At 42.1% G+C, this 14,885-nt stretch overlaps 1 protein-coding gene across 1 annotated transcript; it reads right to left on the bottom strand.

Annotated features, from left to right (window-relative positions):
• Nucleotides 1-653: 653 nt before the first annotated feature.
• LOC311294205 (uncharacterized protein) lies at nt 654-14,620 on the bottom strand. The gene is made up of 8 exons (XM_084414931.1): nt 14,407-14,620; nt 12,962-13,242; nt 9,788-11,442; nt 3,521-3,625; nt 3,160-3,393; nt 2,929-3,066; nt 1,118-1,243; nt 654-1,015 (listed from the first exon to the last, which is right to left on the bottom strand). The coding sequence occupies exons 1-8, from the start codon at nt 14,427-14,429 to the stop codon at nt 869-871; spliced, it is 2,709 nt and encodes a 902-aa protein (XP_084271057.1). The 5' UTR covers nt 14,430-14,620; the 3' UTR covers nt 654-868.
• Between the last annotated feature and the right edge of the window lie 265 nt (nt 14,621-14,885).

Raw genomic sequence — 14,885 nt, 5'->3', positions numbered from 1 at the left:
TTTAAAGACGCAATTATTGCAAAGTAGTTTGTCCCAAAGCTTGCCTACTATTCTGTTACACACTCAAAAATATGTACTTTTACATACTTTTAGGGCATAGTATAAGTAGACGAATTGGGACACAGCGCAACTAGCAATGGGAACAAAGGCAACAGGAGCTAAACACAGGAAGGAACATAAGAGTACACACATATAACTAACCATTACACATATCACTCCATAGTCAAAAGAAAAAAAAATACTGAATAAAAGTATTAAACACTGAACAATATATATTTTTTGTATTTTGACATGCATAATGGTCTCATTGTATGACCATTAAGCACATTGTCCTGAAATTCTCATTAATGTAATGTATCATTACATTAAAAAAAAAAAAAAATTCCCATTATTCATCATGGTGATTGATTTGCATTAGATTATCTTTACTGTAATACTGTAGAAGTATTATTTTTAATGCATTAGTGTAAACAAATAACTTTAATACATTATATTTTTACTTAGATCAGCAGATATGAAAGACAGTACAACCAATAATAATATGATGTATATACTTTACAATTTAAATAATTGATCATTATTTCTTTTGAATTTCAGTAATGAGAATTATGTTTTATTGTCATTACAATAATTGCAAAAAGTGGACATTAGGGGAAAATGTGCTTAATTGTCATAATAATTTATTAATACTGCAAGAACTTAATGGTCCTCAAATAGCTTTTTATGTTCTTCATAAATTATTTATGAAAAATGTTAAATATGACTTGGGAATGTTCTTGACAGGATTTGTGAGATTCACATAAAAAGAAAATAACAACATATCAAAGATGCAGAATATGAAAATGCCATCAAGTTTAAAAAACTTCTTTTAGGTTGAAATGTGCATATGATTTAGGGCTAATATTGTGTCATCCAAAAGAAGGCTGAAAATCTCTTCAGACAGATGCATTTTCACAGTGTACTGGTCAGCTCTGTAGTCTAGCCAAGTTCTCTCCTCATTATGAAGTTCTTGAATCTAGAAGTAGATAATAACAAAATGTGTCATTTTCAGTTGTAATTCAAATCAACACAAATTTTATAAGCAAGCATATTACTATAGGAGCGTCTTTACACACACCAGTATAAAGTCCACTCTGTCTCTCTTGGCATACCAGTATTTGCACAGTTTTTGGAGCATCTCTGTCATCTGTTGTTCACTTCGCTCTAAATTCAGAATTTTCTGTATCTCCTTTCTCACTGCAGCCTGTAAATAACACGATTAACACAATGCAAATGTTCAAATATACTGTGCTTAAAAGCAAATATATATATATATATATATATATATATATATATATATATATATATATATATATTTATTTATATACACTCACCTAAAGGATTATTAGGAACACCTGTTCAATTTCTCATTAATGCAATTATCTAATCAACCAATCACATGGCAGTTGCTTCAATGCATTTAGGGGTGTGGTCCTGGTCAAGACAATCTCCTGAACTCCAAACTGAATGTCAGAATGGGAAAGAAAGGTGATTTAAGCAATTTTGAGCGTGGCATGGTTGTTGGTGCCAGACGGGCCGGTCTGAGTATTTCACAATCTGCTCAGTTACTGGGATTTTCACGCACAACCATTTCTAGGGTTTACAAAGAATGGTGTGAAAAGGGAAAAACATCCAGTATGCGGCAGTCCTGTGGGCGAAAATGCCTTGTTGATGCTAGAGGTCAGAGGAGAATGGGCCGACTGATTCAAGCTGATAGACGAGCAACTTTGATTGAAATAACCACTCATTACAACTGAGGTATGCAGCAAAGCATTTGTGAAGCCACAACACGCACAACCTTGAGGCGAATGGGCTACAACAGCAGAAGACCCCACCGGGTACCACTCATCTCCACTACAAATAGGAAAAAGAGGCTACAATTTGCACGAGCTTACCAAAATTGGACAGTTGAAGACTGGAAAAATGTTGCCTGGTCTGATGAGTCTCGATTTCTGTTGAGACATTCAGATGGTAGAGTCAGAATTTGGCGTAAACAGAATGAGAACATGGATCCATCATGCCTTGTTACCACTGTGCAGGCTGGTGGTGGTGGTGTAATGGTGTGGGGATGTTTTCTTGGCACACTTTAGGCCCCTTAGTGCCAATTGGGCATCGTTTAATTGCCACGGCCTACCTGAGCATTGTTTCTGACCATGTCCATCCCTTTATGACCACCATGTACCCATCCTTAGATGGCTACTTCCAGCAGGATAATGCACCATGTCACAAAGCTCGAATCATTTCAAATTGGTTTCTTGAACATGACAATGAGTTCACTGTACTAAAATGGCCCCCACAGTCACCAGATCTCAACCCAATAGAGCATCTTTGGGATGTGGTGGAACGGGAGCTTCGTGCCCTGGATGTGCATCCCACAAATCTCCATCAACTGCAAGATGCTATCCTATCAATATGGGCCAACATTTCTAAAGAATGCTTTCAGCACCTTGTTGAATCAATGCCACGTAGAATTAAGGCAGTTCTGAAGGCGAAAGGGGGTCAAACACAGTATTAGTATGGTGTTCCTAATAATCCTTTAGGTGAGTATATATATATATATATATACATATATATACATAGATGCCTCATTAACAGCTGTTTCTATGGACTGCTATACGCAAGTCGTCCGCCATATTGGAATGGTCAAAGCCGGTCCGTGAACAATCGAGAGGCTGTGCAATGTTTTGGCATCTTGGAAAACTCATTGATTTTTACTGTAAGTGACAACAGCATCTGAAGTGTTGACCGTTCCAAGATGGCGGACGCGTCAACGTGTCTGGAGTGGTCGAATGTGGCATCGATGTATACATATCTATGCTTAGAAGTACCTTCAAATAACTCAACTGGAATATTATTGAGTAGTTCATACAGCTGATTGCAAACTTTTACCTTTAAAAATGTGACTGAAATTTTACTTGATTGAAGAGTTGATATTGCAGATTGATCATCTATATTCTGGGCAGGTTTTGTCCTTAACATATCACCCAAAATCTTATGCAGTACATCAGATGTCAACTGAAAGATCACCTACAGTGTAAAATGAAAAAGGTTTAGATGAGAGTTGCTTCTCTCATTCATTTAGCATTTGTATAGTTGTTTGTTATACATATATAGACTAACCTTTCGATAATGTTTGCAGCTGTCATTTAATAGATAGCTTGGTGTGTCACAAAGTTCAAGAGCGTCTTCATTTGCGTGGCTGCACAGAATTTCCACTGCAGCATCTACTAATCTGTACACGATACTGTCTTCATGGGGTGACACCTTTATCTTTGATGGTGTGTTGGGTTGGGCCTGATGCCATTGCTCCAAGACACATGGCATAAAATAACCATCTTCACTTTTTCTGATATCCTGAATATCAAAGAGTGAGAAGTTCAGAAATAGTTAGATTTTTTATTTTTTTTATTATGCAAATTTCATGCATATACAGATATTTTATCCTTTGTTAAAACATTTCAAGGCTGTTTTGGCAACTTACAGCATCTGTAGATTGACTGTCACGCAATGATTTAATTCTTTGTCGTCCTTCTGGTTCATCCACATGATGCCTGTTTTGCGCATTATGATGGAGCTCAAAGTCAGGCTGCAAAATACAGGTGTTTAGTGATATATACATTTGCCATTCTGCTATGATAAACAGGAATAAGATTGTGAAAGCAATAGTTCACCCAAAAATGAAAATTCTGTCATCATTTATTCATTCTCATATCTTTCCAAACATGCATTACTTTATTTCTAATGCAAAACACAAGAATGTTGATGATCTTTTCCATACAATGAAATCACACAGACCTGTCAAGCTCCAATAAGGACAAAAAGCACTGATAATGTAGTATATATACTTATACTTATATATTCTATGTTTCACGTTTTCTGAAGACTCTAAAGTTCCAACTAAGCTTTGTGTGAGCAACAGACATTTCAATTATAGTTTATCATCATTCTACCCATACAGTGTATAGTAAACTGGAATAGTTGAATGGAACAAAAAAATTTGACCCAAAGATAAGAGAGCCTAGCATGGATAAGAGCAGGGAGAGCAGCAATAAACCCCCTTAGGGTAAACAGAACAGAACCAACATGAATGTATTGCAGATATCATTAATTCAAGATTTTTAAGAACAACATAATTCGAGAATTTATTCTGATTCAAGGGGAATCAGAATGCCATACTGACTGACGAGAGGAGGAGCTGGGGATGAAGGAGGGTAATTAGCTCCTGAGTAACGCGATAGCTGCTGATAATACTGAAGGAGCTTATACAGTATATGGATGATGTGATAGGCGTCATATTCCTATAGGTAGACGTGGATCAGCTGAGTGTCAGCTGATGCGAGCTTCACTAACGTGACCTGCCAGAACTGACGCTACGCTTAATATTTACTAAACAGGGCAAATTTCCAAAATTCCAAAAAAAGCGCAGATGTGGGGGTTATTTCTGCTCTCCCTGATCTTATCCATGCTAGGCTCTCTTATCTTTGGGACTTTTTTTTTGTTGTCTTTTGTTGTTGTTGTTGTTGTTGTTGAGTGATTCCAGTCTATTTTTGTTAACATGTTTACAGTCAATTTTTTTTGTTCCATTCAACTATTCCAGTTTACTATACACTGTATGGGTAGAATGATGATAAACTATTCTTGAAATGTCTGTTGCAGAAGAAGGCTGGAGTGCCATATGGGTTGGGTGATCTGAGGATTACAGTGAGGAGTAATCCGCCCGGCAAAGCCCCGTGGATCCCTCACTCCTCTTTCACACCGCAACCGGTGGAGCTCCCCGAGGAATGCTCTGATCCCACTGTATTGGACCAACCAGCCGTTTCATTCGGGGCCCCTCCAGAGGACAGGATGTCCATCACAGCATCGGAGGGAGTGCTGGGCTCTGGAGATGATGACTCGGCTCCGCTGCCTCCCTCTGGGCGATCGGCGCTGTCCGAGCCAGATCCAGAGATGGCAGCTATGCTGAAAAGGGCTGCAGAGGCGGTAGGGCTCGTCTGGAATCCTCCACCATGTCCCGAACCATCTCGGTTGGATGATTGGTTTCTTTGGGCGGGCCGGGCTGGTTCTCAGCCTGCCGCCCCAGTACCTTTCTTCCCTGAAGTGCATGAGGAGCTTACTAGGTTGTGGACGGCACCTTTCTCTGCCAGAAACCGGCTTAGTAGTTCTTCCCCCCTCACTACCCTTGATGGAGGAGCGCTCATATATGCACGAGGGTAGCCCAGACCGTGAGCTCATGGGTGAACTCCGCACTGCACCTGACCTCACCCTCCAGGGCATGAAGGTTGCAGCTCGCACGATCGGTCTGGCGATGTCCACCTTAGTGGTCCAGGAACGCCATCTCTGGCTCAACCTGGCAGACATGAGGGATGCGGACAATGTTCGATTCCTGGACTCCCCCATATCACAGGTTGGGCTATTTGGCGATGCGGTGGAGAACTTCACCCAACAGTTCTCTGCTGCCCAGAAGCAGACCCACCCATCCGCCCGGGGCAGCTCCTCCGCCTGACGTCGCCGAGGGGTCCGTCTACCGCCGCCTCTGCTCCCCCTGAGCCACCACAGCAGCCTCCACCCAGGCCTCAGCATGGAACCGGCCTCAGACAGGGCACCCAGCCCGCTCCAGGCGCTGCCAAGCCAGGTGGCAAGCGTCAGCGCAAGCGCTCCTGAGCAGGCCACTCAGGTATGGAGGAGAGAGCTCTTGGAGATGGTCATCAATCCACTCCCTCCCCCCCAGTGGTGCTAGACAGCCCCTTCCTGACCCATTCCTCTGAGACATCTCAGGGACGGGGCACCGTTGGAACCCACACCAGACCTCTGGAAAACTCCATGTCTCGATGCGCAGGTTCAGGTCTCTACCTCAAAATGATTGTAGATTCCTTCACTTCTGTGAGAGCACCCTCTAAAAAAGTGAGGATTGCTTACAACCTGAAGTGGAACCTGTTCGTTGAATGGTGTTCTTCTCACCAAGAAGACCCCCAAAGGTGTTCGATCACTTCTGTGCTTTCTTTCCTGCAAGATAGGTCAAAGTGAGGGCTGTCTCCCTCCACCCTCAAAATGTATGTTGCCTTTATAATAAAGCACATCATAATGCAGTGGATCCAAATCCGTGGAAGCACGACTTGATCGTCAGGTTCCTGAGAGGAGCAAGTAGACTGAATCCACCTTGCCGAATCTCTATACCTTCTTAGGACTTATCTCTGGTGCTACTGCACTCAGAGACCTCCTCTTGAGTCATTATCCTAGTTAAAAATCCTAGTTAAAATCCTGTTTTTAAAGAAACAGTTCTCCTTCTTGCTTGCCTCTATCAAGAAGGTAGGGGACCTGCACGCATTTTCGGTCAACGAATCGTGCCTGGAATTCGGGCCGGCCAACTCTCATGATGTCCTGAGACCCCGGCCTGGATATGTGCCCAAGGTTCCCACCTCTCCCTTAAGATGGGACCAGGTGGTGAGCCTGCAAGCGCTGCCCCGAAGGAGGCAGACCCAGCCCTGGCTTTTCTCTGTTCCTTCAGCTCCTTGCGGTTATAACGGGACAGAATGCAAGCCTCACAATCTCAACCAGCTCTTGTCTGTTATGGAGACCAGCAAAAGGGAAGGCTGTTTCCAAGCAGAGGCTGGCCCACTACACAGTGGTTGCCATCATCTTGGTGTGTTTACCCAAGGTGCACCGTGCCCACCTGGGTAGTAAGCCTCTCCAAAGAGTGAGTGTTGCTCCTACCTGGGCGTTGACACAGGGTGCCTCGCTGACAGATCTTTTAGAGCTGCGGGCTGGGCGACACCAGCACATTTGCTAGAAAAATAGCCTATATGTCGAGCGGGTTGCTTTCCGTGGACTCCCTTCACATGAAGCCAGCTTCACTGTTAGCCCGGTTCAAAGTGTCGGCTTGCTGCGCCATTCCCCTGTCCTATCTCCGCCTCAATATGCGGGAGGATAAGGAGGCTTTTGTCTAGGCACTGGAAGGTGGTAACTCAAGTGGCGTTTTAATGGGGATCCCAATCAGTCGGTATGTCCGACCAAGTCGAATGTGACCGAACTGAAAGGGACCCTCGTTCCCTGAAGGAGGGAACAGAGACGTAGTCGGACATACCGACTGATGTGTGTGATGCTATTCATGCACGCCAATGTGCATTGGCTCGTTTTAACAATACTCGAAGATGACAGGCTCCCTAAGCGTGATCCCAATCTGTTGGTACGTCCGACTATGTCTCCGTTCCCTCCTTCAGGAAACGAGGGTTACATACATAACCAAGATGTTTTTTAACGCCAAAAGAGGGTTTGCACTGGTGCAAGCTGTAAGTAAATCTGGCCCATGGTGTACTATGCTCAAGAAAAGTTTCTTATTATTATCAATAGCCGCTTTCCGACCAAGTAGTTCTAGGAACTTAGTTCTAGGAACTGTCCACTTCTAAACAGTTCTAAGAACTACTCTCCCCTAAACTCGGTTTTGCTGTTTGCGTTCGCACTGGCCAAGCGGCCATAGGAACTGGTAGAAGGGGTAAGGGAGTGACGCAGGCACGGTGACTTTTATTTTGACGGCGCGACGGACCTTTATTTTGGCGGCGCTGAGAACGCCAGAGCAAACAATGCTCGCATTCTCTGTGTTTATTAGTTCGAAATCTGTCTAACAGTACAGTTTAATATGTTATTAGATAGAACTGTAATAGAAAGTAGACAGTATATGAAAAAAAGGTTATTAGCCTATGTGGTTGATGTCCAGTGTTGCTAGGTGGGCAGATAAACATAATCATGTTTGGCTTGGTCCCCTCAAAGTTGCGTTGGATTTTCTCTTCAGCATAAAGGTTTAGAGACCCATCTATCACTGTTTTCCATGTTTGTATAGTTAGTTTATGGAGTAAATATATAGGCTATAATCTGTGTGTTTACATTATAGCTGTTTTAAAAATGGCGGGTGCTGGTGTTCCGCGTGCGTTTGGTCAATCAGCATACACTAACGTCACGGATAGTTCCTATAGTGCTGGTTTAGACCCTACTCTGAAGTAGGACCCAAATTAGTTCCTACAAATGGAGTTCCTAGAACTAAAATCGTTCCTAGTTCCTGCGGTGCGAACACGCCGACATCCGGGTACTTTAGCCAATAGTTCTAGGAACTGTGAAAAGGTTCCTCCGGTCGGAAAGCGGCTAATGTTGAAAAGAGTTGTTCTGCTTAATATTTTTGTGGAAACAGTGATACATTTTTCTTTTTTTTTCTTTTTTGAAAATTCTAAATGACAGCATTTATTTGAAATATAAATTGGAATATTATAAATGTCTTTACTGTCACTTGCGATCAATTAAATCCACCCTTTCTGAATTAAAAGTGAACTTCTTTTCTTTTTTAAATCTTACTGACCACAATTTTTTTAACAATAGTGTACATGCTTTCACTGTATATAAAAGAGCAGCACAAACTATCATCTAAACATCTTCTCTTGTGTTCCACAGAAGAAAGAAAGGTAACACTTTATTTTAATGTTTCCTTGTTACACGTTACATGTATTTACTGTAGCAATAACTTTAAATTATGCATAATTACATGCAACTAACCCTAAACCAACCCCTAATCCTATCCTATCCCTACAGTAAATACATAATTAATATTACTCAGTACTTAAATGTATAATTACACTGTAAAAGTGACACATTAAAATAAAGTGTAACCGAGAGAAATTCATATGGGTTTGGAATGACATGAGGGTGAGTAAATGTTGCCAGAATTTAAATTTTTGAGTAAACTGTCCCTTTAAATTCTTGGGGTCCTATTTTAACGATCTGAAACGCAAGTATCAAGCGTGAAACGCAAGTAACTTTGTGGGCGGGTCTTGGGCACTGCTGCTATTATACCTGCGGGATAAATTACTCTTGCGCCCGATGTAAATCTAAAATGGGTTGGTCTGAAGTAGCTTCATTATTCATAGGTGTGGTTTAGGCGTAACGTAAAATAAACTAATCAGAGCGACATCTCACATTCCCTTTAAGAGCAGGCGTGCTTGTTCCATGGCGGATTGCTATTATAACGGGGGATTTGCCAGGAGCGGTTCATAGCCGACATCTCACATTCCCTTTAAGAGCAGGCGTGCTTGTTCCATGGCGGATTGCTATTATAACGGGGGATTTGCCAGGAGCGGTTCATAGCCGAAGAGACCGACGTTCTCATCAGGGCCGTAAAAGACAGAGAAGTGACATTGTATGGGGATGGGAGAAACCCACCCAAATTAGCTTCGGTTAAACAGGCATATAATAATTTGGGTAAATGTGTAAGCTGGATTTATGCCTATTTTTTCACATCTTCATGGACACAACAATGATTTCCCTCGTGTGTTAATATTGTTCCTTGTAATAATGTATGGTTTTCTAAAAATGAGAACTGCTGCGTCTGTGTGTAGATGAGATAAGCAAAGTGCATGCGCGTTGTGCACACGCTACATTGATTATGGCCAAGCATGCGCCCTTAAAATAGCATATGAATAATATGCGCAACGCGCCACTGACTTTAGACTAACGTTAGGTTTTTCCTGGTCAGTGGCAGAATTGTTTTCTAAACCTGCAAAATAGCACCAGGGAACGTTTGCGCCGGAACACGCCTCCTCTTTGCGCCTAACCGCCCCCGGGAGCGCAAATTTATTTCCTAATTTACCGACGTGCGTCTGTGGAGGGAAAAGTCTGCTGTGTGCGGGTGCAAAATAGGAATGATACATGCGTCGGTGTACAAAGTCAATTGCACTGGGTGCAAGATAGGGCCCTTGGTGTTACTTACTCTTGGTGAGGGCATTTCAGAGGGATTTGAAAGATTTCTCGCGCCATCAGACATGTCTTCCTGAGGTTCTTTTTGTTGTGTGCATGTGGTGATTGTAAGTATGGTTTCATCTCTAGGAGGACAATGATTATAAGTATGTCCTCTTTGTCTATCTGCCCATGATGTGGCTATCTGTTGTTTATCTCTCTTTGCGCTAGGCGGTTCCTCATCTGAGAAGGGATCTTCATCCACCCCAGTCTCTACATCACTACTATGTTCTCTGTGTATATGGGCAATGTCCTCAGCTCTGACCAGGACGCCGTGACTTTTGTCACAGCTAAAGTACTTCACACCTCTAAAAGTTCCATTGTGGTTTCCATTCGGGTTGTCCAAAGCCACACCAGCCCAAAAACCATTCGCAAATGCTGTGAGGCCTTTATATTTCAGCACACCCGGTCTGGAGTTGCACACAATAACTCTGTCTCCAATCTGAAAGTAGGACAATGGATCTGAGATTTCATTTCTCACATCTTCAGGAAGTGAGCTAGTGTAATCCGAACAGTCATTTTCCTCAGCATCCTCATATAGAGCTCCATTACTATCATCGTTTACCTCCTTTTCCCTCAGACTGTTAGAGCCTAGACTTAGAGACTCTCTTCTTTTCAGAGAAAGGTCCACAGGGAGAGGAGGGATGTTTTCACTGTTAATGGAGAGATCTTCAACAGAATCAGGTGGAGCTGGAAGTTCCTCCTCACTGGTCCATGTAATAATCTCAAAGGCAGGAGGGGGAGGAGGACAACCATAGCTGTCAAGATCTGATGTGGCTCCTCCTTTAGCAGACGAAAGAAGTTCTGCACTTCCGTAAGACAAAACCTCATCGACAGGAGAGAGAATTTCTGACAAGGTATACTCTACAGTCATTTGTCTTTTGTAATGTGGTAGTGTACAGCGTCCTTCCTGTTTATTGTTCACATAAAGCTGAGAATCTTCTGGTACCATAGTGTACTTTTCTGAAAAAACCAAAGAGCAACTACCTGCTTGGGCTGCCTCAGTCTTCTCCTCATCGAGACAGTCCCTCTCTTCCTCAGACCAAGCAAGTGCTTCACTATGAAATGAAATTGCCTCTGACTTCTCATCTATCTCAGACAGACTGACATCACAAGATGGACTATCCTCAGCCTTTCTTATTTCCGCACTTGCTGCTTCCAGAGTCAAGTTTTCAATAAGTGGATTGTCTGTGACAGTCTCATTTGTACACGCCTGTGTTTTTTGTTCAGGAAGCTCATGGTCTGCATTGGTTTTATTAGTTTTGGAGTATGAAATAGACGACTTCCATTGGCCCCCTGCATCCTGGTCACGTATATCGTGGTTATTGTTAAACACCAGCACACTGTGCAGTCTCTGATTGTTCTGTACATTTAGAGCTGTGGTATCTGGTGTTGCACTGCCACGGACCATGCTTGTCATCTTTATGTCCTCTTGCTCACTGGGCTTAAGATGGCTCTTCTCAAATTGGAAATCATCTTTTTTGTCTGGATGGGGCTCACGGTTGAGTGTGAAATGCTGAATTTTTAATACTGGCTTCATTGGCACTACAGCTGGATGATGTGATCTTTCTCTCTTGGGTGTGCAGGTGTCCTCATAAAACCCTTGTGCCTTCTTCTGCGTGTCTTGTTCTGAAAGCAACTATAAATGGTTATAATTCAAATGATTTTCCATAAATGTATCTAATGAATATTATGTTTTTTTTTGTTTTTTTTTAATAAGTCTGGAGATATTGATCTCAACAATGGCAACACATGCAATATTACTGCAAAATGTAAACTTTCAATCAACTATAAATACCCCACTAAAAACGTTTCACATAGTCCTAGCAATTAAATTTGTTCTGAGGTGAGCCTAGCCGCAAAGCATGCTGGATTAACCAGCAGTGCCATAATAAGGCTGCATCCAAAATCGCATATTCTCTTGAGTAGGTAATTGGTTTGAATTACTTCACGACTGCTAAAAAAGTATGTTCTATAGTATGAATGTGTGTAGTATGAATGTAGTCTGGAAGTACTACATTCGTCATGTTGTCATTATCATTTGACCTACTAGCATCAGTTATGTCGCTTCACTGCCATTCACAAATCCTCTCCCGTGGCTTCATGGGATAGTAAAGTGTCCATCATTATGCACACTTCAGAATCTTGCTAAGTCATCTGGGTACTTTTTGCTTACTCTTTTATGAGTACTGTGAATTTGGACATTCTTCTTCTTTTGTCACATACTGTTTTTCACCTACTATATAGTAGTGAAGTATGCAATTTTAGATGCAGCCTTTCAGGTTATTGTGTCATTAGTAACTAAACTGTTCACAGTACCAAAGTGTAAGTGAAAAATTAGGAAGACTGCAGTTCACTTACGCTAAAAAAAAAATTTTTAAATTAGGCTTTCCTCTTTGCATTTGACAGTGAATAGCATTATAACATCTCTGATTCAAAATCTTTTTTCTAGTTCCCATGGGATGTTCTGTAAAGTTGAGTTAGCAACAGTAAGCAATGAGGGCTTACATTTTTCTGAGAATTTTAGTTATCAGATAAACATAGCCATTATGTTAAGACAGTGTCTTAAGATTGAGTATGACCCACTAGCAGTTAGTTAAGGGGCAGTCAATCTTTCTTTTTGGTATTAAATAAGGGCAATCTATGTTTTTATGTAACTGACTTAAAGTTATGAATTGTCTTAAAGGAAGAAAAAAAAATTGTGATGACTAACATTTTTATGCAACCAGCCACTTATTTTATTCTAAAAGGATTCCTCCTTGATCCCATTAGAATTGGATCTGATTTTCTGACAGTATAACTGTTTTCCATTTTTGCATTGTTTATGTGCAGTCATATGCTATAAAAGCCACAGTAAATCTGAATGGGTATCGAGTCATTCTGCTAACAGCATGAGTCAGCAGAAACTAAACCTACTGTAAATCAGCACACAACAAAACTGCAGTCCACTCAATAACAGAAAGGCATATATCAATGAGATAGACTGTGAAATAGTCAAATCAAACTGTATGAAGTCTGACTGCTTTGTTTGACTGCCTGAAATGAAGACAAAGCCTGATGATTAAATGTTCCCTTCTAGGAGTGGCCATAACAGTCACTATGTGTTCATGAAAGCTTCAAAGTCCGAAAAACACAGAAGCCTACCCACCATTGACTTCATATCCTGATTTCAAAGCCTTCACGGATTCACGCAGACATGAAGTGCTTCCACCTTCCGTCTTGGCAATTCTTTCAGGACTGATAAGGTGAAGAGGGGCCTGGTTCTGTCGGCTGTACCTGTGAGAGGGACTGGCAGGAGGATTGTTCGATTCTACAACTTGCAGAATATCCTGCTCGGCTGGGACAAATTCCACTTGGTTCCTCTTCTTTCCTAAAGTCCACACTTCATCTGATGACAACAGCCTCCTCAAACCTGCCTTACTCAGCAAGCTAAAGGAAAACAAGCAAAGTTTGCACTCACATTTTGTCTCAAATGTAAGGCCTCATCATAAAAATGTATTAGTATATGTGTAACGGAGGCCAGCTAGTAGAGGTTGCAGTCTTTGGCCTCCTTGTTAGAGTGCCTGACTCTCACGCTGGAGACCTGGGTTCAAGGCCCACACAGAGCGGGGTGAGTAGGACCCGGGTGGAAGGGGTTACATTGGTGGAGTGAGGTTTAGGGGGGTGAGTGTAATGGAGGCCAGCTAGTAGTTGCTGTGCGAGTAAACCTCACTCCACTGATCTCAATAGGCGCTCTAGCGACTGATGCTAGAGGCTGCAGTGTTTAGCCTCCTTGTTAGAGCGCCTGACTCTCACACCAGAGACCGGGGTTCGAGGCCCGCACAGAGTGGGGCGAGTAGGACCCAGGTGGAGGAGTTACATTGGTGCAGTGGGAGTGAGGTTTAGGGGGGTGAGTGTAACAGAGGCTGTGTGACTAAACCTCACTCTACTGATCTCAATAGGCACTCTAGCGGCTGCAGTCTTTGGCCTCCTTGTCAATGCGCCTGACTATTACGCTGGAGACCAGGGTTCCCGCACAGAGCGGGGTGAGTAGAATAAATAAAACAAAGCTTACTTGTTGGTTTTACAAGAAAATAGTATTTCTACTTCAAAAATGTCATGTTTAATTGTGTGTTACTTGCCATTTCTTTGTATTTAATTGTGAAATTTGCTGAAATTTCTGAGTGAAAATTGTTTCCACACCAATTTTTTCTTTTTTTTCTTTTTTACAATTTTTGTACCTGATGAACTGATGTTAATTAATTGAACTTTATTGCACGTTTAATACGTTTTACTCTTCTAATTATAATAACACATTTTTCTTTATCCCATGTGAAAGAAAGCATGTCTTCCGAAATATAATGATATCTAATTTAATCTTGTTTTGCAATTTTGTGCAATTAAATTTAGCATGGTCTGCAGCTTTCAATCATCAAACAGAAGACTTAGTCTATTTTCATTGTAATTGCTTGGAAAAAAGTAAATAATGTACTTAAGTACTACTGCTTTAAGTCCATGTTATATATCTTACACACAACTAATGCCTACTCATGCAAACAGAAGGAAAGTGAAAGAGTTAGAATCAGAAAGAGAGACAAAATGCCATCCACCTACCCTGACCTGTTCATGACTGGCATACTGCCATCACAAAGGGGCTCAGTCACGAGCAAGCAGCTAGAGGAACAGTAGCCTGTCCTCCTTCAGGTCCCCCGAGAGACGCTTCTGCCACTCCCCAAATATCGTGTCTACTCGCAGTTGCAGTCGAGCCACGGGCTGAGAGAGCAGTCATCCTGCATCTCTAGTCTGCAGCTATGCCCTCTTTTTATTCTCGTTAACTTCCTCCTGCTTGCCTCTCTCTCTCTCTCTCTCTCTCTCTCTCTCTCTCTCTCATCCAATAACTCTCTCCTCCAATCCAGCCTCCCCCTCCTCAATCTCTAGCTCAGTCTGTCTCCACTCTATCTCTGCGACTTCCTGCCATCTCTCTCTCTTCAAGGGTAATTACTCTGAGTGGTGCATGTAACCAAGACAGACACAGTAAATGCTGTAGATAACAAGCTTATGATATGCACACACTTCTGCCATGTCTCCTCCTC

This window comes from Rutilus rutilus (genome assembly GCF_951802725.1).
Source record: "Rutilus rutilus genome assembly, chromosome: 7".
In the NCBI taxonomy this organism is placed as follows: domain Eukaryota; kingdom Metazoa; phylum Chordata; class Actinopteri; order Cypriniformes; family Leuciscidae; genus Rutilus; species Rutilus rutilus.
The sequence above is the reverse complement of the archived record's forward strand: the minus strand, read 5'-3'. Positions and strand labels throughout refer to the sequence as shown.